The sequence below is a fragment of the Erinaceus europaeus genome, chromosome 2 (genome assembly GCF_950295315.1).
Source record: "Erinaceus europaeus chromosome 2, mEriEur2.1, whole genome shotgun sequence".
Lineage (NCBI taxonomy): Eukaryota > Metazoa > Chordata > Mammalia > Eulipotyphla > Erinaceidae > Erinaceus > Erinaceus europaeus.
In genome coordinates this window covers 4,598,442-4,625,025 of record NC_080163.1, presented here as the reverse complement: position 1 = coordinate 4,625,025, position 26,584 = coordinate 4,598,442, and the positions used below count along the sequence as shown (strand labels likewise).

Genomic DNA, 26,584 nt, shown 5'->3' with positions numbered 1-26,584 from the left:
GACTTGGGAGGAACAGAAGCACAAGAGACAGGCAACAGGAGAAAAGGAGATGGGGGGGCTCAAATCTGAGATATAGTCAGGAGAGGGTGGGCTGAGGCTTAGAGGGAAGAAGGGGCAAAAAAAAAAAGTCAGGAGGGGACATATCCATAGCACAAGGGGGCAGAGACCCAGAGGGAGGCCAAGAGCCTTGGAAAAGAGAGGGCAGAGTTGCAGAGGGGTGGAAGCAGACATGGGGGAGGTCGACAAATACTTGGAGAAAGAGCGAGAAGAGACAGAAGCAGGAGCGGGGGTGGGGTGGTGGGAGTCCATACTAACCGGCCGCCGCACCTGCAGAGGGAGGCGACGGGCCAGGGACCCTGCAAAGCCCCGAGGCCTGCAGCCCCTCACCCGCCCCCTTCGCTCCCACAGGCCCCGCCTCCTCCCGCCGCAGCCCCCGCCGCAGCCGCTGGCCCCGCCCCAGCACTGCCCACGCGCCTGCGCCCTGCCTCGGGGGCGGGGCCGGACTCGCTTGGGGCGGGCCGCCTCGCTCTGGTCCCGCCCCTCCACTAGCCCCGCCCCCAACCCGCCAACGTTCCCCACTGGGCCGCTCGCACTCCAGGCCCCGCCCCATCGCCCGCTGGTCCCGCCCACTGCCTCAGCCCAGAAGGGGCTTCTAGGCCTCTTGATTTCTCCCCTCTAAGGCCCTTGGGGCACCCAGTTCACCCATTCTCACCCATCACTTAGTTCTGTCTCCTCTCCTCTCCCTCTAAGCCCCCACTGACCCTTGGGAGTCTGATTCCCTCAAGGCATCCCGTCCCAGGTCCCAACTCAGCTTCCAGTCCAGTAGTAGTGTGGGCTTTCCATGTCTCATCTTCCCTTCATAAAGGACCATTTCTGTTCCTCTGTCCTCGTAGCCTGCACACCCCCCCCCCAAGTTTGGTTGTTTTCAAGTCCGTTAGCTCCCCTCGAGCCCCCTTTCCTTAGATTAGCCTCCCACCACCTATTCCAGACGTTTTTGCCTTTTTTTTTTTACTCCTCCCCATCCATCCCCTTCTAACCCGGTGCAGCTCTGACCTCCAACCCATTAGCCATCTCATCCGGTCCCTCAATCCTATTCAGACACTCGGGTTTCCAGACCTCGCTCATCTCCGCCCCTTCTCATTGGATCTCAGTCTCCGTTCCCCTCGCCCCGACCCCCTTCTGTCCAGCCGAGTTCAAGTTCCAATGATAGTCCAGTGCCTCTTCCCAGTCCAGCCAGAACTGTTTCTAGCTTTCTTCTTTCTGCCTCTTCTTATGATCCGCCCGGCCTCCTAGTAAGTTAGGTATCGCACCGAGCGGTCTCTGTCTGCCCCCAGCGCTTTAGATCGGGATCACAGAGTACAACCCCTCATAGTGGTCCAGTTCCTCCTCCCACCCCCTTGCCTACACGCAGGCCTCTTTAAATAGCTTGGACGGGTCCCCTTTCTCTGCCCCGCCCCCCTCCTTTTCTTAGTCCAATCATATTTATTGTTCACAACTGGCTCCTCCCCCTCCCAGTTTGGGGGGAACCCCGCCTCTTTAAACACCGCCCCTGACCCCGCCCCCTCTGACACTACCCAATCGGTGTGCCGCATTTGTGGCCCCGCCCCGTCCCCGCACCCGACCAATCACCTAGCTCCGTGCCCCCAGAGACCCCGCCCCTGCCCCCGTCGCCCCTTCCCGCCCAATCACGCCTGCCTCTCCCCGGCGGCCCCGCCCCGCGCCCCGGAGCCCCGCCCCCGCCCCGCCCCCCGTCCAATGCTGAGCTCAGTCTGCGTCTCGTCCTTCCGCGGGCGCCAGGGGGCCAGCAAACAGCAGCCGGCGCCGCCGCCGCAGCCGCCCGAGTCCTCGCCGCCGCTGCCCCCGCCGCCGCCGCTGCAGCAGCAGCCGCAGCCGCCGCCGCCTGCGCAGCCCGGCCCCGCCGCGTCCCCGGCGGGCCCCCCAGCACCCCGCGGGCCCGGGGGCCGGCGCGCCGAGCCATGCCCCGGGCTGCCGGCGGCGGCCATGGGGCGGCACGGCGGCGGCGGTGGCGACAGCGGCAAGATCGTGATCAACGTGGGCGGCGTGCGCCATGAGACGTACCGCTCGACGCTGCGCACCCTGCCGGGGACGCGGCTGGCCGGCCTGACGGAGCCCGAGGCGGCGGCGCGCTTCGACTACGACCCGGGCGCCGACGAGTTCTTCTTCGACCGCCACCCGGGCGTCTTCGCCTACGTGCTCAACTACTACCGCACCGGCAAGCTGCACTGCCCGGCAGACGTGTGCGGGCCGCTCTTCGAGGAGGAGCTGGGCTTCTGGGGCATCGACGAGACCGACGTGGAGGCCTGCTGCTGGATGACCTACCGCCAGCACCGGGACGCCGAGGAGGCGCTCGACTCCTTCGAGGCTCCCGACTCCTCCGGCGCCGCCAACGCCGGGGGCGCCCACGACGGGGGCCTGGACGACGAGGCGGGCGCGGGCGGCGGCGGCCTGGACGGTGCGGGCGGCGAGCTCAAGCGCCTCTGCTTCCAGGACGCGGGCGGCGGCGCCGGGGGGCCGCCAGGGGGCGCAGGCGGCGCGGGCGGCTCGTGGTGGCGCCGCTGGCAGCCCCGCGTGTGGGCGCTCTTCGAGGACCCCTACTCGTCGCGGGCGGCCAGGGTGAGCGTGCACTCGGGGCCCCTCCCCTCCTGGTCTCTCCGAGCCTCCTCTGCACCTCTGCACCCCCGTCTCGAGCCTCCTTGCACCTCTGAGCAACCCCACCCCCTCGCCCCAAATCCCTCCGAACCGCGCCCCGCCTCCTCTGGCCAACGCTAGACCCTCAGCAAGGTCCCTGCATGGATCTGCTGGACTTCTGAGCAGCCTCAACCTCCCCCCATACACCTCCTGAACCCCTTCAAGACCCTCAGAAGACACCTCCCGTCTCAGATACCTGAGCACCCCTTTCTTGGCGGACCCCCTCCCTGGCCCTCTGCTCCTCGGACAATCCCTCCCGCCCCTCCGCATGGCCTGACCCCGGGACGCTGCCTCCTTCCCTCCCCCCTTTCCAGCGCGAGGGCCCCCCAACACCCCCACTCCCCCACCCCGTCTTCCCTCTGCCCTCCCTTACTGCCCCCTCTCCCTCTCTCCAAGTTTGAATGTCCCGGAAAGTTTGGGTTTCTCCTGTTTTTTGTTATTTTTTTTCCAGAGCCTCGGAAGTTCCCCTCGCTGCCTCCCCCGACCTGAAAACCACTTTCCCTAGCCCCTCCGTGCAGCACTCGGGGTGTCTTCCCTCCGGGAACCCTCTGCCCCATCTTCTCCTGTCCCTTCCTGCTTCGTCCACTTCATCGCCAAGTCCAGGAACCTGCCCTGTCAGGACGCGGCCCTCCCCACTTGTCCATGTCTCCAGAAGCTCTGAGCTCCCTTCCCCTGCCTGCCCTCCCCGCCACCCCCAGCTGCTGCCCCCGCAGCGGCTCCTCCCCGCCCCGCACAGCCCGCGTCCTGCCCCGAGCCCCTCTCTCCAGAGCCTCCCAGCCCCGCGCCAGGAAGTCAGCTGACACTCCCCCCCTTCCAGAATGTCACCTAACCTCGATTCCTGGGACACCTCCTCGCCTCAGCTTCACACATACACACACACACACACACACCCCACTCAACTTCCTTCTGTTCCCAACGCTTTTTTTTTTTAAATCCAGTTCTGATATCTTTTCACAAGCGACCCTCCCCCCTTTGGGTACCTCCTTCCCAAACCTCGTCGTCCCCCCCAAAAAAAAAAAGACGCCCAGAACTGTGCCCCACTACACCCGCCCCCAGAGTGAGCCACACACCCCAATTTGCTCTCCTTTTCAAAGCCACATTTCTCCCCCAAATCCCCTTCATTCCGCCCCCCATAAAACTTTCTTCCAAACGTCTGTAATTTCCCAGGCTTGACAGGCACCCCTTCCTCCTGACTTTCTCCTGGTGTTGGAAAGACAGGAGGACAGTTGGACACATGCTGGGAGGATGAGGAAAGACGGGGGTGGGGGGTCAGAGGAGGGAGTGGGGCCGCCCGGGGGTCCCGGCGGGAGGATCCGGGCCCCGCCCCCCCCAGCGCGTCCTGGGCGGGAAGGACGCGGAGCCGCAGTGCCGCATTGGGGGGGGGGGGGAGGCTCCGCAGAAAGTTTGGTCCCGGGAAGCGCTGAGTTGGCGAGATTGGGGATGGGGATGGGGGGGTGTGATAGTGGCGGCGGAGGTGATGAAGGGACGTGGCCCTAGATGCTCCTTCGGGCCTCCCCAGGGGCGCGGACGCCCTTCCTCCTCCTGACCCCTTTGAGGGGTGCTGGAGTGAGGCCCAGGGGCCCGGGACAGCCAGTGGGGTGTGTGTGTGTGTGGGGGGGGTGCTTTACTCATCGCCTCCACAAAAAAAAAAAAAAAAAATTTAATGCCCATAGCGTGCTGCTTTCCAGCCTGCAACGGAGACAGCTTGAGGGTTGGGAGCTGAGGACGATGCAAAGCGGGGGGTCTTCGCCTGCCCCCTTCTCTCCCCTCCCCGCGCCTTAATGTCTCCTTTCCTTCTTGCAGGGACTCCATGCTCTCCCACCCCTTCTACTCTTGAGCCAGCTCGGGCCCCAGGGGCTGAGCCAGACCCGACGCCGGCCGGCCTGTCCGGCTGCGCACTGCGGCGGGCGGGGCGCCCCCCTCCCCTGGGGCCGGCAGGGAAGGAGTTAACAAGCGCTGCCCTCCCCTCGCCGGAGCGCGGCTCTGCGGCTGCGCGCGGCCCGGGGCGCCGGGGCGGGGGAGGCGGCCGGCCGCTGCGGCTGCGCACTGCGGCGGGAGCTGTCCGCGGTGCTGGCCCTCGGCCCCGCCCCCGGCCGGCCACCCCCACCCCCCTCCCCACTGCGGTGCCGCAGCCTCGCCGGGCATGCGCCCTGCGGCCCCCTGGCCTGGGAGCCACTGCGGAGAAACGGGGGCGGGGCCGAGGGTCGCGCTAGCCTCCCTGCTCGGCTGGGCCCCTCTCTGCTCAGCTGACCCAAGCCCCCTCCGCCTAGACCGGGCCCCTTCCTCCGCACAGGCTAAGTCCGAGCTTAACCCTTGACTTCTGCTTGTCCGAGAAAGCCCGTGACCACCCTCAGGGCCCAGCTCCACCAGCCTCCCCACCTTCAGAACTCAAGAGAATTCAGGCCTCACCCTCCCAATCCGAAAAGACCCAGGCACCCCCAGTCAGCACTCCTCACCCAAGTCCCCCTCTCACCCAAGTCTCTGATCTTAGTAACCCCGCCGTCCCTCCATGCCCTGACCCTCACTTGCTCTCATTTCCACTCCACTTATTTGTAAGCAGCATATATATATATATATATATATATATATATATATATACATTCAGCTTCTGCACTTGTGGTGCTGGGGATTGAACCTGGGACCCAGTCATCCTGAGCTGTACTGTTGAGCGCTCCCGTCTTCTTCGGAAAACTCTTGTTTCCAGAGGCTTCACGCCAGCACTGTTTTATTGCTCCTGCTGGATTTTTTTTTTCCCCCTCCAGGGTTATCACTGGCGCTCTGTGCCTGCACTATGAATCCACTGTTGTTGCTGTTGTTTTTGTTGTTGGATAGGACAGAGATTGAGAGAGGAGGGGAAGGGGGCGGAGATAGACACTTGCAGATCTGCTTCAATGCTTTTCAAGTGATCCCCTGCAGGTGGGGCCTAGGGCTCGAACCTGGATCCTTGTGCTTCGCACTATGTGCGCTTAATCTAGTGTGCTACCACCTGCCCCCCCGACTCTTTTATTATCTTTATTTATTGATAGAGACAGCCAGAAATTGAGAGGGAAAGGGGAGATAGAAAGGGAGAGAGAGACACCTGCAGTCCTGTTTCAACACTCACAAAGCTCCCCCCCCCCCCGTGGGGACTTGGACCTGATTTCTTGCGAATTGTAACGTGCGCTCAACCAGGGATACCACCATCTGCACCCACCCCCCCCCCGCCTTAATTTTTCTTCTCTTTTATTTTCAAATAGAGACAGAAGGTGTAAGAGAAAGAGAGGCAGAGAGGGGGAGAGAGGAGAGCCAGCAGAACACCCTTCACTTCGCACAGAGCTCCCTCCCCCTGGGTGCTGTGCACAGCGTTCCGTGTGGTGCTGGGGGCTGGAACACAGGTCCCAGCACAAGGCTACCAAGTGAGCCGCCTCCTCACCTCCCTCCTTTTTGAAGTTCTGGCACATCACTTACCCAGGGCCCTCACACCCCTCCTTCGCTCCCTGGATCCACCCCCTCTGCCTTCTCCAGGTGAAGGCCCTTCAGTTCTGGCCCCCGACCGAGGCCCTGACATTGCCTGGCTCTCGCTGCCGCTGCCGCCCCAGTGTCCTCGATTGGCTCAGACCTGCTTCCGGAGCCTGAGCTGCAGCACTGAGCCAAGCAGTGGCTGCAGCAGCCAACACCGGGCCCTGTGTGCACTCACCTACTGTCAGTCTCCCGGTCACCCTGCAGACAGCTAGGGTTTCAGGAAGCCTCACCTCTGCCAAGTTGGGGGGGGGGTGGCGACACACTGCTTCAGACCCAGCCCTGCCTGCCTGCCTGCCTGCTTTTCTTTTTAATATTTGATTTATAGGATGAAGACAGAAACTGAGAGGGATGGTAGGGGAGGGAAAGAGAAAGAAAGAGGCCCACAGCGCTGCTTCACAGCTTGTAATGTCCCTTCCCCCCACGCAGGTGGGGACTGGAGACTTGAACCTGGGTCCTTGCTCAGCCAGGTGCACCACCACCTGGCCCCAGACCCAGGCTTTGTTCCTCTGAAGCTCTTCCAGAGTCTCCCTCCCGGCCCACCCTGTCCTGTTCCCCTTCCCTGCGCTTCAGAGCCTCTGAGACTGAGGGTGTGTGATCTTGGTCACATAACCCCCCCACCCCCATCCATCCATTAGCAGAACTCTTGTGGTGGGGGCGGGGTGGAGCTCCCTGGGATGGGATGGGATGGGATGTAGGGAGCAGGAGGGAGATCACAGAGAAGAAGCAGAAGCAGCATTTTCAGGAGAGAAATTGTCCTACTAGGGGGTGGACTTCTGCTAATGCTGCCTTCAGTCCTGTCCTTCGCTTCGCAAGCTTTTTATCATTGCTTTTAAAGACACTTATCTTATTTGCCAATGAGAGAGGGGAGAAAGAGAGAGAATAAAAGCATCATCCCGGCACATGCAGTGCCGGGGATCGAACTCGAGACTTCACGCTTGCAAGCCCAGCGCTCTAGTCGCTGTGCCGCCTCCGGGACCACTCCCTTTGCAGACTCTAGAGGAGAGAACAGGACACAGGAGGTGATGGAGTCCCAGGGGAGAGGGAGGGCGGGGAGGCGGAGATGAGGCCGGGGTCCCTGGAGAGCCTGTGGGAGCTGGCCGCTGGCCAGGCGCTGGCGTCACCTGTCCCCCTCTCCCCCGCAGTATGTGGCCTTCGCCTCCCTCTTCTTCATCCTCATCTCCATCACCACCTTCTGCCTGGAGACGCACGAGGGCTTCATCCACATCAGCAACAAGACGGTGACGCAGGCCTCGCCCATCCCGGGTGCTCCGCCGGAGAACGTCACCAACGTGGAGGTGGAGACGGAGCCCTTCCTGACCTACGTGGAGGGCGTGTGCGTGGTGTGGTTCACCTTCGAGTTCCTCATGCGCATCACCTTCTGCCCCGACAAGGTGGAGTTCCTCAAGAACAGCCTGAACATCATCGACTGCGTGGCCATCCTGCCCTTCTACCTGGAGGTGGGGCTGAGCGGACTGTCGTCCAAGGCAGCCAAGGACGTGCTGGGCTTCCTGCGCGTGGTGCGTTTTGTGCGCATCCTGCGCATCTTCAAGCTGACGCGGCACTTCGTGGGGCTGCGGGTGCTGGGCCACACCCTGCGCGCCAGCACCAACGAATTCCTGCTGCTCATCATCTTCCTGGCGCTGGGTGTGCTCATCTTCGCCACCATGATCTACTACGCCGAGCGCATCGGCGCCGACCCCGACGACATCCTGGGCTCCAACCACACCTACTTCAAGAACATCCCCATCGGCTTCTGGTGGGCCGTGGTCACCATGACCACCCTGGGCTACGGCGACATGTACCCCAAGACGTGGTCGGGCATGCTGGTGGGGGCGCTGTGCGCGCTGGCCGGCGTGCTCACCATCGCCATGCCGGTGCCCGTCATCGTCAACAACTTCGGCATGTACTACTCGCTGGCCATGGCCAAGCAGAAGCTGCCCAAGAAGAAGAACAAACACATCCCCCGGCCCCCCCAGCCCGGCTCACCCAACTACTGCAAGCCCGACCCGCCGCCCCCGCCGCCCCCCCACCCGCACCACGGCGGCATCAGCCCGCCCCCACCCCTCACCCCACCCTCCATGGGGGTGACTGTGGCCGGGGCCTACCCGCCGGGGCCCCATGCGCACCCCGGGCTGCTTAGGGGGGGTGCGGGGGGACTGGGGATCATGGGGCTGCCTCCTCTGCCGGCCCCCGGGGAGCCCTGCCCGCTGGCGCAGGAGGAAGTGATTGAGATCAACCGGGCAGGTGAGAGGGCGCAGGGGGGGGGGGGGGCGCAGGCCCGGCAGTTTGTGGGAGGGGCTTGCAGGGAGGTTTTACAAGTTCAGAGGGTTGGGAGGCCTTAGAAAAGGCTGTTGTGGGGAGCCAGGCAGAGAAGCTAGCAGTGTGGAGGGGGCCACTTTTTAGGAGACTCGATGCCAAGGGGCACAGGGGCATCAGGAAGGAGGGGTCCTCGGCCCTGTGGGGAAGGAACCTCAATAGAGAGAAGGGACCGTCAGCCTGTTAGAACACAGGAGGTGCAGGCCTGAGGCCCCAGAGGCTGCAGGTTCAATCTCCAGCACCAACTTATGCCAGACCTGAGTGGTGTTCTGTTATCTCATTAAAAAAAAAAAAAGGGCAGGGGTAAACAGCCTAATGAATATACAGAGACTCATGCCTGAGGCTCTCAAGATCCAGGTTCAATCTCCTGCACCACCATAAACCAGGTCTGAGTAATGCTCTGGTAAAACAAACAACAAAAAAAAAACTCTGGAAGAGACAGGGGTTTGAGAGACCCTGGCAGAGAGAGACTCCTGGGAGTGGTGTGTCCACAAGAGACAGACCTGGGATGGACTTCTAGCCGGAGTGTCCCAGGCTCCGAGGAGCCACAGCGAGTGAGATGCAGAGAGAAGAGGGAATAGATGTGGAAGGACGGAGGAGGACGGGAGTCCCTGGTGCAGAGTTTAGGTTTAAGAGTGAGATGAAGAGGCAGATCTTCAGAACTAAGAGACCAGACCCGCCATGTGGCAGCTGGGAACCCCAGGTCCCCAGCATCCTGCATCAGCAAAGGGGACTGGAGAGGGGAGGAGAAAGTGGACTCACCCCGGGGAGTCTGGCCCTCAGAGGCAGAGAGGGATCTGGGTGTCCAGGAGGAGGAAGAAGCTGGGGGGCCCCACCCCCCACCACTACACCTTAAGTAGGTCAACAAAAGGAGCTGGGCCGCCTGGTCCCATCCCATACTGCTCCCTCGACTGCTGACCCAGTTTCACACCAATTAAAAATAGCTCAAGTCAGAGCCTGGGGGACCCCCACTGCCCCTCCCTCACCTGTCACCTTCCCAGTGCCCCATATCCCTCCTGCCCCCCTACACACCCGCCCGCAGCTGGCCTTCCAAACTAGCCCACCCACCCTGTGGGCCCAGCATCCACCTCCACCCTTTACGCCACCAACGCCTGTCACACCCACTCAGACGCCTCCCCTGGCCTCCCATCGCCTCTCATCCTTTCCTTCCTTTTTCTATTTTGCCCTTCATTTCTTCCTTTTTTTTCTTTTTAAAAAGATTGTATTTATTTATCAATGAGAAAGGCAGGAGGAGAGAGAGAGAAAGAGTCCGATATCACTCTGGTACATGTGCTGCCAAGGGACCGAACTCAGGACCTCACGCTTGAGAGTCCAGTGCTTTAGCCACTGCGCCACCCCCCGGACCACTCCCTTTCATGACCCCCTCCTGCCTTCCTGCCTTCCTGCCTGCCTCCTCATTTTTCTCCCATTTTTCTTTCTTGTCTTTCCTTTCTTTTTGCTCTTTACTTTCTCCCTTCCATTCTTTATTTTCCCTTTAGGGGTTTTTTGCTTTGTTTGATTTATCAGATAAAGGCAGAAAGAAATTGAGATGGAATAGGAGAGGGAGGAGGAAAGACATGCCTGCAGCCCTGCTTCACCACTTGTGAAGTTTTTCCCCTGCGGGTGGGGACCGGGAGCTTGAACCCAGGTCCTTGAGCCCTGTAACACATGCACTCAACCAGGTGGGTCATTGCCAGGTCCTTTTCTTTTTTAAATATCTATTTATTCCCTTTTGTTGCCCTTGTTGTTTTATTGTTGTAGCTGTTGTTGGATAGGACAGAGAGAAATGGAGAGAGGAGGGGAAGACAGAGGGGGAGAGACAGACAGACCCCTGCAGACCTGCTTCACTGCCTGGGAAGCGACTCCCCTGCAGGTGGGGAGCCGGGGACTCGAACCGGGATCCTTATTCCGGTCCTTGCGCTTCGCGCCATGTGCGCTTAACCCGCTGCGCTACCGCCCGACCCCCACCAGGCCCTTTTCTTTCTTCCTTTGTTTCTTTCATTCTTTCTCCTAACTTCTTTTTCCACTCTCCCCTTCCTCCCCACGATGACCCTGGTACTCAGGCCTGCAGACCCAGAGCTCTGCCACCACAATGCCCCTGTCCCCGGCCACGTGTCCTCTTCAACATTCAGCACCCCAAGCCCAGTGCCCATGCTCCTGGCTGCGCCCCCCATCACCCACTTCTGCTGCTGTGTCCCCCACACCCCAGCGGCCTCCTCACTCTGTCCTGTCTGTCTCCCCGGGATACAGATTCCCGTCCCAATGGGGACCCAGCGGCAGCTGCGCTGGCCCACGAGGACTGTCCGGCCATCGACCAGCCGGCCATGTCCCCGGAAGACAAGAGCCCCATCACCCCTGGGAGCCGTGGCCGCTACAGCAGGGACCGCGCCTGCTTCCTCCTCACCGACTACGCCCCCTCCCCTGATGGCTCCATCCGGAAAGGTGAGGCACCTTCTGAGGGGCCCTGGGGTGCTCCCCCTCCCCCTCTCCCCACGGGGAGGGGTGGAGAGGGGTGGGGGAGGAGGTGCCGGACTTGCCCATCCCTTGTCCCCATACCGCCTCCCTCCCAGCCCCCCAATTCCTCACCACTGACCCTTCACCTGTCTTTATTCCATCTCCATTCCCCCCACCCCATCCTCTGACCTCTCCCCCCACCCCCAGCCACCGGTGCTCCCCCACTGCCCCCCCCAGACTGGCGTAAGCCAGGCCCCCCCAGCTTCTTGCCCGACCTCAACGCCAACGCCGCCGCCTGGATAGCCCCCTAGCGGACGAGCCCCCTCCCCCGGGGTAAGTAGCCCCCACCCCTCTGCCCCCTTCCCTCCTGACTAACCCCTCTGAGAACACGCACTCCCACCCCCCACTGACTGAGACTCCCGTCTACTCACTGCCAGCAGCTGCATTCACCCACACCCGACCTGGCCTGACTCGGACCCTACACCTGCCTGACCAGGCCCCAGCCTGCCCGGAACTAACCCCCACCCTGCTCCGCTGCCCGCCTTCACGACTGACCCCCATCCTCATCACCCCTGCCTGCCTCCCCCACCACCCCTTTTTAAACACAATCAAGAAAGTGAGGTGCGGGAGTCGGGCGGTAGCGCAGCGGGTTAAGCGCACGTGGCGCAAAGCTCAAGGACCGGCGTAAGGATCCCGGTTCAAGCCTCTGCCTCCCCACCTGCAGGGGAGTTGCTTCACAGGCGGTGAAGCAGGTCTGCAGGTGTCTGTCTGTCTCTCCCCCTCTCTGTCTTCCCTTCCTCTCTCCATTTCTCTCTGTCCTATCCAGTGACAGCAACAACAACAATAATAATAGTAACCACAACAAGGCTACAACAACAAGGGCAACAAAAAGGGAAAAAATGGTCTCCAGGAGCGGTGGATTCATGGTGCGGGCACCGAGCCCCGGCAATAACCCTGGAGGCAAAAAAAAAAAAAAAAGTGAGGTGCACACCCAGGCACAGATGCAAGATGGTTTGGGAAAGTCATCACCCCCCCACCAAGCCAGCCATCCCAGTCACTAGTACCCCAAGCACTGTGCTGGGCTTTGGCCATGCAATGGGAGCAGAGCCAGTGGCCTCTCCAGCCCTGAAGCCCCTGCTCTGCTGGGAGGGACAGGCAGACACTGTATCCCCCTGGGCATGCAGGAGGGAAGACAGGATCCAGACGCACATGCAGAGCTGAGCCGAGCCGAGCCGAGAGCCGGTAGGGCCTTCAAGGGTCAGGATGGAGTCCAGGGAGCTGGCTGGGGCGGCAGCTCAGGCCTGGGGCATTGTGGGCCTGGACTGGAGGAAGAGATGAGGGCCCTGGGGAGAAGGGGAAAAGGAGGAGGGAGCCAGGGCTGGGAGTGGAGGGTAGGCAGAGTACGAGGCAGGAGAGAGAGGGCATGTGGCAGCACTGTCTTCACAACTCCAACTCTGTCCATCCGTCCATCCACCCATCCTTCCATCTATCCACTCAGCAACCAGTGTGTCGGGGCCCCACCCTGGCTCGGATATGCAGCTGTCACAGGGCTCACAGTCCAGAGCAGGGACCCCTGCGCTAGGGGGTCACTCTGTCCGCCCACGGTTTTGTGAATAAAGCTTTATTGGAACACAGCCACGGTCACAGAGCAGGAGAGTGGGAAAACTTGACAGTGATGCAGGGGGCCGCGGACTTGGAAATGATTTAGACTGTGGCCCCCTGCTTCCCTCGGTGGGAGAAGCACAAATACTGTCACTTCAGGGGTCACATCTGAGGCTGTGCCACCAGGTGGTTTCACAGCTGAGCAACATCAGGCTGGCGCGGCCCCGCGGCCCTGTGTGTGTGTCATGGCAGGGCATTTTGTTTTCCCCACCAGGGTGATCCTTTGGGCTCCACGCCTAGAGTTTCTCCACTCCTGGAGGGCTCTTTTAAATTTTATTAATTTATTTTTATTTTATTCATGAGAAAGATAGGAAGAGAGAGAGAAAGAGCCAGACATCACTCTGGTACATGTGCTGCCGGGGATTGAACTCAGGACCTCATGCTTGAGAGTCTAGTGCCTTAGCCACTGTGCCAACTTCAGGACCACTTATTTATTTATTTATTTATTTATTTTTGCCTCCAGGGTTATTGCTGGGGCTCAGTGCCTGCACCATGAATCCACTGCTCCTGGAGGCTATTTTTTCCCCATCTTTTGTTGCCTCTGTTATTGTAGCCTTGTGGTTTTTATTGTTATTGTTGATGTCGTTCGTTGTTGGATAGGACAGAGAGAAATGGAGAGAGGAGGGGAAGACAGAGAGGGGGAGAGAAAGACAGACACCTGCAGACCTGCTTCATTACCTGTGAAGCGACTCCCCTGCAGGTGGGGAGCCGGGGCCTCAAACTGGGATCCTTATGCTGGTCCTTGCGTTTTATACGCCATATGTGCTTAACACGCTGTGCCACCGCCCGACCCCCTATTTATTTATTTAAATTGATTGATTTATTTTATTATTTATTCCCTTTTGTTGCCCTTGTTTTTATTGTTGTAGTTATTATTATTGTTGTTGTCATCATTGTTGGATAGGACAGAGAGAAATGGAGAGAGGAGGGGAAGACAGAGAGGGGGAGAGAGAGACACCTGCAGACCTGCTCACCGCTTGTGAAGAGACTCCCCTGCAGGTGGGGAGCCGGGGCTCGAACAGGGATCCTTACACTGGTCCTTGGACTTAGTGCCACCTGCACTTACCCTGCTGCACTACAGCCCGACTCCCTTTTATTTATTTTTTTAACCAGAGCACTGCTCAGCTCTGGCTTATGGTGTTGCAGGGGATTAAACTTGGGACTTCAAACCCTTAGGCAGGAGAGTGTCCTTGCATAACCTTTATGCTATTTACCCTGCCCTATTTTTTTCCCTTTCTTTTCTAAAAATTTTTTTTTAATTATTTATTTACTCCCTTTTGTTGCTCCTGTTGTTTTGTTGTTGTAGTTATTGTTGTTGTTATTGATGTCGTTGTTGTTAGATAGGACAGAGAGAAATGGAGAGAGGAGGGGAAGACACAGAGGGAGAGAGAAAGACAGACACCTGCAGACCTGCTTCACCGCCTGTGAAGCGAGTTCCCTGCGGGTGGGAAGCCGGGGGCTCGAACCGGGATCCTTACGCTTTGCGCCACCTGCACTTAACCTGCTGGGCTACCGCCTGATTCCCCGTTTCTTTCCTTTCTTTCTTGAGACCAGGGTTCTTGCTGGGGCTCGGTGCTGGCACCACAAGTCTATCGCTCTTGGTGGCCATTTTTACCTTTTTCTTTTATTTGATATGAGAGAGAGAAATTGAGAGGGAAAGGGGAGTAGGGGGAAGAGAGAAACACCCGCAGACCCGCTTCATTGCTCCTGAAGCATCCCCCTTGCAGTCGGGAGCAGGAACTCGAACCTGGGTCCTTGTGAGTGATAATGTGTGTGCTCATTGGCTCAATCTTTTTAAGATTTTATTTATTTATTTATTTATTATTGAGAGACATAGGAGGAGAGAGAAAGACAACCAGAGTATCACGGTGGCACCAGAGTATCATTGTGTTGCCTGGGACTGAACTCTGAACCTCATGCTTGAGAGTCTAGTGCCCTAGCCACTGCACCACTTCCTGGACCACTTTTTTTTTTTTTTTTTTTCCCTGAAGATAGAGAGTGGCAAGGGGAGAGAGGGCCTGCACCACAGCCCAGGAAGCTTGCCCTGTGCAGCTGCTCTCATGGGGTGGGGTTGGGGGTGGGGGATGCTTGTACATTTCCAAGCAAAAGCTTAGCTGGGTGAGCTGTCTCCCCTTACCCTCAATTGACTTGTGATTCTAAACAAGTAAAAAAGACAGATCTGATAACTAACTCAGGCTGCATCAGGACTTCTGCAAACACTTTTTTTTTGTTTTTTCAGTTTATCTTGTTTAGTATGGGAAAGAGCTTCACAGGAGACCCAGGACCTAGCGCATCACTCCTGGGCATGTGGAGCTGGTGTTTGTAGAGCCTCCGGCAAAATGGGAGAAACAACAGCTGCAAGGGCCCTGAGGTCCCAGAGCTGCACGAATCTCAGAGGACAGAGTTTACCGTTTCTCCCCTCATCTTGTTGCCCTTGCTGTTATTGTTTTGCTGTTATTTCTATTATTGTTGCTGGATAGGACAGAGAGAATTGAGAAGGTGGGGGAGAGAAAGACAAGACACCTGCAGACCTGCTTCACCACTTGTGAAATGACCCACTTGGAAGGTGGGGAGCCAGGGAATCGAACCAGGTTCCTTGCACCCGTCTGGTTCTTGTGTTTCCATCCAGCCCTGTGCTACCATCTAGCCCCCCTGGAGTTTATCTGAAAAGTGAAAGCTAGTGAAGGAGTCTGACCTGTCACAGTCACTAAGTGAACACCCAGAAACTTCCTTAGAAACACAGGAGACATCCTACAGCTTAGCGGAATGGGGGGCCCCCTCTGGGGACAGCTTGTCTAGCCTCCCCAGCTTTTAGAGGAGCTCATGGAGGCCCAGACTCCCCCCCCACACCCCCATCCCTGCTCTTGTGGAATCACCAGTCATACTCCATGTTCATCTCATCACCCTCCTTCCCTGCCACCCTCTCCCCTCCCCACTGCTTGTATCCAGTCTCCTTCCTGACCTTGGCCTCCTTCACCCCAAATGTGGATGGGACCCCGTGGGAATGGAAGGACAGAGGGAGTAGGGGGGGAATGGAGGGTGCAGGTCGGGGAGAGTTCTGCTTCTCTTGCCTCTTATGCCAAAACCCATTCATTGAACTCAAATGATGGCTGGAGCTGCTGGGGTCCTCACCCCCCCCATTCCTGTCTCTTCCTTCTACCCAAGACCCCTCCCCTGACCAGTCTCCCTGCACCCCAAGACCCCTCTCTTCCCCATTTTCCCTCCAACCCGACCCTTGCCTCTAGTCTCCCTTTCCCCCTGCTCTCTCCCTCCTCTGCCCCCCACCCCGCCCCCGTCAGTCACCCCAAAGCTCCTTCCATATTTGATGTCTCTGGCCCCCATTTCACTGCTCCCTTTCCCTCCGGAAAACACCAGAGAGGAGAGGAGGAAGAGATGCCGGCGTTTCTCTGTCCCCCAACAGTGAGGCCGTGTTGGGGGGTTCCCTCTAACTGCCTTTCTCCCCTGCGTGACTCTTGTGTTTCTGTCCCCAGCTCTTGTCACCGCCTGAGACCTCGCGAGACCCTCGGTCCCCCCCTGCCCCTTCCCCCCAGGTTAGCAATTGGGAATGGTGGGGAGGGGATCCCCCTACGATACTGGGCTTCTGACGACCCCCTTCCCAGGCTCCTCTTTCCTTCAGACAGACCCCCTGTCACAGCCTAGGAGACCCTAGAGCCTATGCACAACCCCGACACCCACCTAGAGTCTAGCGTCACCGGGCTCAGCACACCCCGAAGCACCCCTGAGCTCTCAGCAGACCACACCAGGCCCCTGGGTCAGACCCCTCGTTGAGGGAGATGCTTATAGGCCCTTCCCCAAGGCTTCCTGCATCCTTTAATGACAGCCCTTGAGAGCATGTCCTCATTCTCTGCCCCGTGGGCACCACTGCCCCCTTCCCCTCCCCCCACATCTAGGTCTCACCCCCAACTGGCTGCTCCCCCCACATGCATCTCACCCGAGCTCCCCCACCCCATGCCCACGCGCGCCCACCATCTGCCTCGCTGCCCCTTCCTTTTTGCCTCAGATGAGGGGGCCAATGGGGGAGGGCAAGAGGGGAAGTAGGGGTGGGGTGGGGGGAGGGGAGGCTTGGTGGGTGCCACCTCGCCCCCTAACCCTGAGTCTCTCCCCCCTCCCCTTGTCTGAACCTTTCTCCCAATGCGACTGACTGCGATTTGTTCATCTCTCTCCCTCTCTCTCCTTGGTCCGCCTGTCCATCTCTGCCTCTCCTCATGTCCGTCTGTCTCTGGCCTCCTCTTCTTTCTCCTGTCTCGCCCCCGCCCCCGCTCCCTCTGCCTTGCGGGGTGTCTCTGTCTGTGGGACCCTCCCCCTGCACCTCTCTGTCTCCATGTCCTCCCCCCCAGGTTACGAGAAATCTCGCAGCCTCGGCAGCATCGCAGGCCTGAGTGGGGTGTCCTTGCGGCTCGCGCCCCTTGCCACGCCCCCCGGCTCCCCCAGGGCCGCCCGCCGCGCCCCCCCCACCCTGCCCTCCATCCTCTAGCGCTCCCTCTCCCTCCCCCGCGTGGGGGGCTCGGGGGTGACAGGCAAGAAGGTCAAAGGAGCTGGGGGGGTGGGGGAAAGGTTTATTTTTTTTAAAGAGAAAAAAATCAAAAAAGTACATTATTAATATGCAACCGTGACGCCGATGCCAGCAGACACCCCCGGGCCCCTCGTACTCCCCCCACCTGGGCGCCCCCAACCCTCCTCCCTTTCTCGACGAACAAAATAAAACCTTCTCAGGTCTCCACGAGCCATAGGACACCCTCCCCCATCACCTCGTGTAAATATACCCCCCCACCCAGGACGCCAGTCACATCTCGGGGCGCCTCTGTCCCCCCTCTGCATGACGACCCCCAGCCCGGATGGCGCCCCCAGCTCCGCCTCAGCAGTAACCTGCCCGGGGCTGCATGCCGCGTTGATTGAGGAGGCGCGCTGGCCAGGGCGGGGGTGGGGGGAGGTCCCCAGCCTCCTGCCTCTAGCCCCCCCACCCCAAGGGCAACCCACCATGCACTGATTTCATAAAACAAGAACCCCACAAAAAATAAGCAGCTCTGTGGGGGCAGAAGGAACAGTCACTGGGAGCTCAGAATGGGGGGGCAGTTGCTGCGGGTGGATTCCACTCTGCCAGCCCCCCAGGACCCCCAAGCAGGGAGCTGCCAGCCTCTCTTCTCGCTGCATGGAATCAGACTTCCTCCTTGGACTTGCTGGGGCGGATGATCTGGCCCTCGCCTACACACGAAATTCCCGGGCCCCCATTCCCAGGACATGAGACTTGCACCCAGAAAAACACCCCCACCTCAATTTCCTAGACTGCACCCAATCCCTACACCCCCCCCCCCAATCCTCCCAAGACTTGGGCCTCGCCCTTTCTTCAGCTCACCGTTCCGCCTTTGGGATGCGCCAATTCCTTCCCAGAACTAGAACACTCCCATATCCTCAGGCCTGCTCCTCCCCCTCCAAATTTCAGACATCCACCTCAGGTTCCCCTGACACCCGAATTTCCATGATGGGCTTGACCTATCTGCATTGCCCGGGGACCAGATCTTCCCAGAACCCCGCCCCCAGCTCCTACCTTCAGCGGCACCCCCAAAGGTGCCCCGGGAGGCCGTGTCTGCACCCCCAGGTGTGCCGTGCCGAGCGTGGGGCTGCAGGTGTTTCTCACCCAAGGGCGCGGGGCCCTGCAGGTTCAGCTCGGCTGGACTGTCCGCGGGCTCTGCAAGCAGGAGCTGGGGCGACCGCGCCCCCACCACCCCGGGGCTGGGACCCCACCTCGCCTCCTCTCTCCTCTCGGCTCCAGGCAGCGCTACCTCCCCCAAGCTGGTACCACTGGGGGCCCAGGATCCTTAAGGACCCCCGCACCCACCCCTTCTTGGGAACTGGGGGGCCCCCTTGGGGTTGGCAACCGCTGCCCCCACAGCCTCAGGAACCCCCTGACCCCCCACCCGAGAGTTGGGGGGTGTCACTGAGCACGATTCTCGATGCAACGATTCCTATGCAAGGGGGGCATTGGAGTCCCCCCCCATCCTTCCCTCGGACCCTAAACCCTGGCGAGTCAGGGGCGAGGGGGGGCCGGGTTCTGGCGGGAGGGGCAAAGGGCTAGGGGCTCCGGACGCGGGGTGCAGGGGCGGGGCCTGATTCTATTGCCAAAGGGTTTCACTTCTTAGAACAAAAAACAAAACCCAGATTCTCCTGATCCTTGCAGAAGCCAAACTGGGGGTGGGGGGGAGGGAGAGCGCAGATTCCCACCCCCCCCCCGCCATGGGCACGGACCTCTTCCCAGCGTGTCCCCCACACCCCTGCTCGCCAGTCTGACACACAGCTTTTTAGTTCAGCTTTTGGAAAATACCCCCCGACACACATACACACACACCACCACCTTCATCACCAACTTCAGAAAACCGTGATTCCGCCCCGCACCGTCCCAGCCCTCAGGGTGACCGAGCGGGGTGCGGGGAGGGGGTGCCTGCCACACGCATGCGCAGCACGCCGCGCCCCCCACTCGCATGTCGCACCCCGGGGCCGCACGGACACAGCGCGGGGTGGGGGCGGTAGGGCAGGAAGGGTTGGCGGGGGCGGGGGTCTTCCTGAGCTCATGGGGACCCTCTGCCCAACATACACACACAGCAATAAATTCTCTCACTCAAAGGTGGGCGGGGCAGCCTGGCCTGTTCGATTTGGGGGGAGGGGAGTTGCAAGGGGGGTTGCTCTCAGGGAGGGGGCGCGGGGTCCGGAGTCGGTGTGGAGAGGGGAGGTCTGCAAATCGTACAACTCTGGTGCTAACGGCGGGTCTTCTCAGCCCACCCCCCCAACCCCAGGGCAGGGAGGGGGGGCCGTGGCCCCTCCCCCACGCCGCCCCCACGCCCACCCGGGTGCATGAACCGCCCGATGCAGAAGCTGCCGCATGTCGAGCCCCCTCCCCAAAGAAAAAGTGTCATGCCCCCTGCTCACCCACTTTCTCAAACCCCCTCCCCCCAAATAAAAGTTACCTTTTCATTTAAATGTGACTTTCCTGTGTGTGTGTGGGGGGGGGGGCTAAGAGATTGGGGGTGTGGTGGGGCTGAATGAGGGCGGGCTTCCGGCTTCAAAAATCCAGCTGGTGTTTTAAGTAGCAAAGGTGTGAATTTTGGGGATTCAGGCACTGGTTGGATCTCACGCCATCTAGTTCTTGCGAGTGAGGTCGAGTACCCTCCTCAGTTTCCCCCCTGATGAAAGTGGGTATAAAGGAGCTGGGGAGATAACATCACGCTTCATGACTGTGGCTCTGAGGTCCCAGGTTCAACCCCTAGCACCACCATTAGAGCTGAGCAGTGCTCTGGTAAAAAAATAATAATAAAAGTGGAGGGGGCACGCTGGATGAGGTGTTGGGCTCTAAAACATTAGGTCCTGTGTTCGATCCCCAGCAGCACAAGTGCCAGAATAGATGCTCTGGTTCTCTTCTCTTTCATAAATAAATAAAGCTTGAGAGTCGGGCGGTAGCGCAGCGGGTTAAGTGCACATGACTGGCATAAGGATCTTGGTTCGAGCCCCCGGCTCCCCACCTACAGGGGAGTCGCTTCACAGGAGGTGAAGCAGGTCTGCAGGTGTCTGTCTTTCTCTCCCCCTCTCTGTCTTCCCCTCCTCTCTCCATTTCTCTCTGTCCTATCCAACAATGATGACAATAATAGTAACTACAACAATAAAAACAAGGGCAACAAAAAGGAAATAAATATTTTTAAAAATCTAAAAATAATTAAGGCTTTTTGAGAAGGGAGCGGAGTCAGGCAGTGGTGTACTGTGTTAAGTGCACATAAGAACCAAGTGCAAGAACCCCCCACCCACAAGGATCCAGTTTGATAAGCTCCCGGCTCCCAACCTGCGGGGGGGGGGGGTTGCTTCACAAGCAGTGAAGCAAGTCTGTGGGTGTTTCTCCCTCTCTCTCCCTCTCCTCTATTTCTCTCTGTCCCATCCAATTAAAATACAGAAAAAAGGGGGAGCTGCCAGGAGCAATGGATTCATAGTACTGGCACCAAGCCCCAGTGATAACCCAGGAGGAGAACAAGAAAAAAAAAAGGTGGACACACACTCCTCACTGGGAATCCTGTAAAGGTATGTGGGTAACATGGGGTATGGAGGAGGCTGCTGGATCACAGGCGGTGGGCTTGGAGCTCAAGAGCCAGACAGAGGGGGGTCCACTTCTCAGTAGTTCTAAACCCTCAGGCAGGTGTCTCAGCCTCCCTGGTCGTGTTTAGGCTGATCTGTTCACTCAGCAAATATCTGGATGCCAGCTGTGCACTGGGACAGCTCGGCATTCTGGAAAGCTACGGAATCCTCTAGGCAGGGAGAGCATGCACCTGGCTATGTCCTACGGTCTGGGGTCAAGCCCTGGTGGCACCAATGGAATGTTTCTCAGATGGTGGAGGTGTCCTATGGTGTCTCTTCTCTCTTGAGAAAAAAAAAAATTCAAATCCTTGAAGGGAAGCAGCGTCATCCCTGACACCATCCTTGGCATTTCATGTGTCATAGTGATGCTCTGTATCTCCTTATTTATAAATAACAAGTCTGAACCTCTAGGGGTTGGGCCAAGCATTGGGACAGAAGGGCTTGTGTCAGGAAATTGTGAGGAGCCTCACAAAGCACCCTGCATTTTTCTGCCTCCAGGAGCCTGGCATTCCTTAAAACCTTAAGCCAGCTCCCCCTGCTCCACCCTGCATTCCGGATACTATGGCCTATCTACATAATCATTGTTTTGCCTGAAAGATCCCCACCCATTCCATTCCTTTGATCAATCTTCTTTCTACCCTCAAGACCCTCCCTGCCCACAATGTATTATTAATCCTGCCAGTTAAAACCTGTCGTATGCTTTACATTTTACGAAATTTTAACAACACTCCAGGAGCAGTGGAATCCTGGTGCAGGCACTGAGCCCCAGCAATAATTTGGGAGGGGAATATGTATGCGTGTGTGTGTGTGTGTGTGTGTGTGTGTGTGTGTGTATTTTTCCCATTGCATACTATGTGTGCCTAACCCAGTGTGCCACGCCACCACCCAACCCCCGACTCTATCTATCTATCTATCTATCTATCATGTATTTTCATTTGAGAGAGGGAGCTGAGGTCTCAGGTGGGATCCCCATAGACCAAGACCAGTTGCCAGAACTCAGCAATATTCTGGACTGTCCCTCCTGCCTTCCCCCCACACCCTTGATACTATAGTCATTTAGTTAAAAAGAAAAGGGGGAATTGTCGTATGCTTTACATTGGCTTGTTCTAGCCCTCCCCCTCCAAGAGAATTGGATGAGTCCTGTTAATTTCGCGGGCCTGCTTGTCCCCGCCCCAAGGGACCCTGGGAGAGGGTTCCGGAGTCCGAGAGTTCCTGAGTTCGCCAGTGACAGAGTTCCTGAGTTCCGGAGTTCGAGAGTGCGAGAGTGCAAGAGTTTCAGAGTTCGAGAGTAAGAGAGAGGGTTCCTGAGTTCGAGAGTGCCAGAGTTCCTGAGTTCCTGAGTTCCTGAGTTCGAGAGTTTCAGGGTTACAGAGTAAGAGAGAGTGCCAGAGAGACAGAGTTCCTGAGTTCCTGAGTTCGAGAGAAAAGAGAGTTCCTGAGTTCGAGAGTTTCAGGGTTAGAGAGTAAGAGAGAGTGCCAGAGAGACAGAGTTCCTGGGTTCCTGAGTTCCAGAGTAAGAGAGAGAGTGCTTGTGCCGCCGCAAAGAGACAGCAGAGTTCTGTTTGGTGATTAGTTTGTCTTAGTTTATGAATCGTTGTTCCTAAATAAAGAAATACAGCTTCCCTGCTCAGCCATTGTCTCCGCGTCTCTGTTACCCGCCGTGAAGCCAACCTGCCCAGCTAGAGCCTACGAATTTTAACAACAAAAACCCTTGCAACAGTTGCTAAGGAAGTTCCTACATTCCCAGCCCCGTTTGCCTTTCTCCGCCCCTTTCCTAGCCATTTCCATTTCCGACTTGCCACTTCTGGGTCTGCCCTTTAAAAGTCTTGGCTCCCTGATCAATAAAAAATTGCATTGCCTCGTGCCACGTGTTTGGTTCCTGAGTCATCTTCCTCACGTTGCTCAGTGAGTAGCAGCCCAGGCTGGTTCCGGTCGAGTTCTCTCCAACCCAGAGTACGCTCCCGGGAAGAGGCACCCCCACGCTAGCCTGGAAGGTTTGCCTTTGGCCGGACCCGGAAGGCCAGCACAGTCATTAGACCCTTTCTCTTGCACAAACTTGGGGACAGGCCAGAGAGCACTGGCTCTGAGCCTCGGTTTCCTCATCTCTATGATGAGGCTGGGTGCATGGAGTTCTTTCACTTGAAAGGTTGGGGTACATGCACTGGTGCACCCCCATCCCATCAGATCCCTGGCCCCCAGGAACACACAGCAGAGAGGACAGTGGGGCTGGAATTTATTTCTGCTAGAGCCTGGATGCTGGGAGAGTGAGAAGGACTTCTCCAGCCCCCAGGGGAGCCCACACCGCAAATGCCAACCACACCATCAGACAAGAGCGATCAAAAAACAAAAACAAAAAACACGGGAGGCATATGAGAGGGGAGACAGGGTCCCCTTTATTCTGCCCCCTCCCCCATGGATCAACGGCTGGTAGGGGCCCAGGACTCAGGCGTTTGGGGTGAGTGGCTGAGGAGAGAGAGATGGGAAGGGAGCTCTGGTTCCTGGGCGAGGGGTGCGACCGCCAGATCTCCAACCTCTGGGAACCGGTGGGCGTCACAGCTTCTCAGGGACACTGGACCCCTCTCCCCATTTACAGAGCCCCAGTCCTCGCCTCCCTGCCAGCCTGCTCCACTGTGTTTAAGGGGTGCACAGGGAGCCTCGGGGGTCAAGCATGGGGGGGGTTAAGTGCTGTGACGCTAGAGGGAGGCACCCTTTCCAAAGTGCAAGAAGCCAGAGAGGGCAGGTTCTCAAGAGCAGGTTGCAGCCAGAAATTGGGTGGGGGGGACGGTTCCCCCAGCGGCCGGGACAGGGTGGGGTCACTGCGGTGGCGGTTGCTCGGCCTGGGGTCCCTCTGGCTCTGGGAGCTGCGGTCCTGCCCCGGACTCCGTCTCCTCAGCCTCCTCGTCAGAGGCCACTCCCTCCTCCAGCCGGAAGACCTGGCGCACCGTCCGCGTGGTGAAGGTGAGGGGGCCGCGCCTGGGGGGGCCAGGGTCGGAATCAGAGATTAAATGAAAGTAGCAGGGAAGCCAGGCAGTGGCACACCTGGTTGAGCGCAGCATCAAAAAGCACAAGGATGGGAGTCGGGCGGTAGCGCAGCGGGTTAAGTGCACATGGCGCAAAGCGCAAGGACCGGGGTAAGGATTCCAGTTTGAGGCCCCGGCTCCCCACCTGCAGGGGAGTCGCTTCACAGGCGGTGAAGCAGGTCTGCAGGTGTCTGTCTTTCTCTCCCCCTCTCTGTCTTTCCCTCCTCTCTCCATTTCTCTCTGTTCTATCTAACAACGACGGCATCAATCACAACAACAATAATAACTACAACAATAAAAAACAAGGGCAACAAAAGGGAAAATAAATAAATATAAAAGATAATTAACAAGCACAAGGACCCGGGTTCAAGGTCCAGGTCCCCCACCTGCAGGGGGAAAGCTTCAAAAGCAGTGAAGCTGGGCTACAGGTGCATCCCTCCCTCCCTCCCTCTCTCTCTGTCTCTCTCTCTTCCTCCCTTCCTCCCAATAATCCAGAAATCAATCCATAAAAATCTAAAATAGGGAGTCAGGTGGTAGTGCAGCGGGTTAAGTGCAGGTGACGCAAAGTGCACGGACTGGCATAAGGATCCCGGTTCGAGCCTCCCGCTCCCCACCTGCAGGGGAGTCGCTTCACAGGCGGTGAAGCAGGTCTGCAGGTGTCTGTCTTTCTCTCCCCCTCTCTGTCTTCCCCTCCTCTCTCCATTTCTCTCTGTCCTATCCAACAACAGCAGCAACAACAACAAGAATAATAACCACAACTATAAAACAAGGGCAAGAAAAGGGAATAAATAAATATTTTAAAAGAGAAAAAAAAACTAAAATAAATGAGAAGCACAGAGACACCAGGGAGAGTAAGGAAAACATGGGGAGACAAAGAGGGAAATGCCTATGGGGAGCGAGGTGATGTGGAAACAGAGAGAGAGAGAGCAGAGGGCAACTAGTGGAGGGCAGGGGCACAAAAGGGGGTGCAAGAGACAAAGGGGGAAGGGTAGGAGGAGGGGGAAATAGGCCCCTGGGGTGGTGGTCAAGTGCCCCAGTCCCCGTACGCAGGCAAGACACAGACAGACAGACAGACAGCCGGACAGCGTGGGGGCGGCGCCTACCGCAGTCGGTTGCGCAGCGTGGCCACCTCGCGGTTCATGGACTCGGCCGACTCGGTGACCTCCTCCAGCTCCCGCTGCAGCCGCCGGCGCCCGGCCTGGGCCCGCGAAGCCTCCTCCTCCGCCTCCTCCAGCTGCCGCTTGAGCTGCTTAGCACGGAGGTTTCCCTTCTCCAGCTGCGGGGTGGGGGGTCACAGCTGCAGCCCGGCCCTCGCCCCTCGCCCCTCGCCCTGCTGCCCCCACACCGCCCGGACCGCTCCTCTCCGCCGACCCGCCTCCTTCCAGGAGCTTCTTCCCTCCTTTTTCCACCAGCAGGAAAGAGACCCGAGTGCATCTGGGTCAAACTAGTGGTGCACCAGGTCGAACGCACATGCTACACTGCACAGGAACCAGGGTTCAAGTCCCCCGGTCTGCACCTGCAGGAGGAAAGTTTCTCTCTCTCTCTCTCTGTCTCCCCTACCCTGTCAATTTCTTTTTGGTCTCTGTCTAATGAATAAACAAAATAGTAAAAATAAATAAATAAATCCTATGCTTGTAAGTCCTTTAGCACTTCTCAGGTCTCCTCAGGAAGGTCCTTCTAGGGGCCGGGTGGGGCTGGGTGGGGGGGTCCGGCTGCCTGCACGTGTCACAGTGCACAGAGGCCCAGGTTCCCACAGCAGGTGGAAGCTTTTCGGAGTGGTGAAGCAGTGCTGCAGGTGTCTCTTTGTCTCCTTTTCTCTCTCTCTCTCTCCCTCTCAATTTATATCCAATACATAAAAAATTACATATATGTAAATGGGCCAGGAGGTGGCGCACACACTACAGTGCACAAGGACCCAGGTTCAAGCCCCTGCTCCCCACCTGCAGGGGGAAAGCTTCACAAGTGGTGAAGCAGGTCTGCAGGTGTCTTATCTATCTCTCCCCCCTCTGTCTTCCCCTTCTCTCTCCATTTCTTTTTGTCCTACCCAACAACAACATCAGTAACTACAACAATAAAACAACAAGGGCAACAAATGGCAATAAATAAATATTTAAATTTTTTTTTTTAAAGTAAAAAGGGAGGTTCTTCTATATCCAGAGCTCATCATGCTCTTCTCCTGCTCAGAGCCATGGCTCCCCAGTGCCCGAGACATGGTTCCAGTCCCTGGCGTTCCAGACCCTGCTTCCCATAATCCCACTGACTCTCACACCACCTTCACTGAGACCCCCTCCTCTCCCTCCCCTCAAGGAGGCAACATATCTGCCAACCCTCTGACCTCATTTAATTTTTTTTTCTTTTTATTTACTTATTTTCCCTTTTGTTGCCCTTTTTTTAAATTGTTGTTGTTGTTATTGTTGTAGTTATTGATGTTGTCGTTGTTGGATAGGACAGAGAGAAATGGAGAGAGGAGGGGAAGACAGAGAGGGGGAGAGAAAGACACCTGCAGACCTGCTTCATTACCTGTGAAGCGACTCCCCTGCAGGTGGGGAGCCGGGGGCTCGAACCAGGATCCTTACACCGGTCCTTGCGCTTTGTGCCACGTGCGCTTAAGCCACTGCGCTACCGCCCGACTCCTTGACCTCATATTTTTTATCGCCTCCAGGGGTATCACTGGGGCTCCAGTGCCAGCACTGTGAATCCACTGCTCCTAGAGACCATTCTTGCTTTCTTTTTTTTTTTTTTTTTTTCCTTTCTGTTCTACTTGTTACAACAGAGAGAAATTGAAAGGG

The 26,584-nt window shown here is 58.1% G+C and overlaps 2 protein-coding genes across 15 annotated transcripts in view; one reads left to right on the top strand and one right to left on the bottom strand.

Moving 5' to 3' along the window:
- The first annotated feature begins 1,755 nt into the window (after positions 1–1,755).
- Positions 1,756–18,166, top strand: KCNC3 (potassium voltage-gated channel subfamily C member 3). Of its 9 annotated transcripts, XR_009545300.1 has the most exons (6): positions 1,756–2,634; positions 7,353–8,454; positions 10,777–10,968; positions 11,188–11,313; positions 16,134–16,193; positions 17,001–17,079. XR_009545300.1 is itself a non-coding variant. In XM_060174791.1 (5 exons), exons 1-4 carry the CDS (start codon positions 1,756–1,758, stop codon positions 11,289–11,291), a joined length of 2,247 nt encoding a protein of 748 aa, XP_060030774.1. In that variant the 3' UTR covers positions 11,292–11,313; positions 17,001–17,139. The 9 variants fall into 9 exon arrangements, 8 of the variants coding, with proteins under 8 accessions (XP_060030774.1, XP_060030754.1, XP_060030783.1 ...); XM_060174791.1 differs by lacking the exon at positions 16,134–16,193 and having other exon boundaries at positions 11,218–11,313; positions 17,001–17,139; XM_060174771.1 differs by lacking the exon at positions 16,134–16,193 and having other exon boundaries at positions 17,001–17,139.
- Positions 18,167–22,991: 4,825 nt separating this feature from the next.
- MYH14 (myosin heavy chain 14) overlaps positions 22,992–26,584 on the bottom strand; it is a 94,564-nt gene continuing 90,971 nt past the window's right edge. For 5 of the 6 annotated variants that reach the window (XM_060174736.1, XM_060174749.1, XM_060174727.1 and 2 more), the window contains 2 exons: positions 24,899–25,071; positions 22,992–23,748 (listed from right to left, as the gene is read on the bottom strand). In XM_060174736.1, the coding sequence (XP_060030719.1) occupies positions 23,589–23,748; positions 24,899–25,071 (333 nt within the window). In that variant the 3' untranslated portion in view covers positions 22,992–23,588. The remainder of the gene's footprint in view (positions 23,749–24,898; positions 25,072–26,584) is intronic. The other variant, XM_060174745.1, reaches the window with a different exon arrangement.

Bases quoted from the DNA above. Each gene is read 5' to 3' on its own strand.
- KCNC3 (XM_060174763.1), top strand. From the start codon at position 1,756: ATGCTGAGCTCAGTCTGCGTCTCGTCCTTCCGCGGGCGCCAGGGGGCC. The intron at 2,635-7,352 runs GTGAGCGTGCAC...TCTCCCCCGCAG, and splicing joins ACTCGTCGCGGGCGGCCAGG to TATGTGGCCTTCGCCTCCCT. The intron at 8,455-10,776 runs GTGAGAGGGCGC...CCCGGGATACAG, and splicing joins GATTGAGATCAACCGGGCAG to ATTCCCGTCCCAATGGGGAC.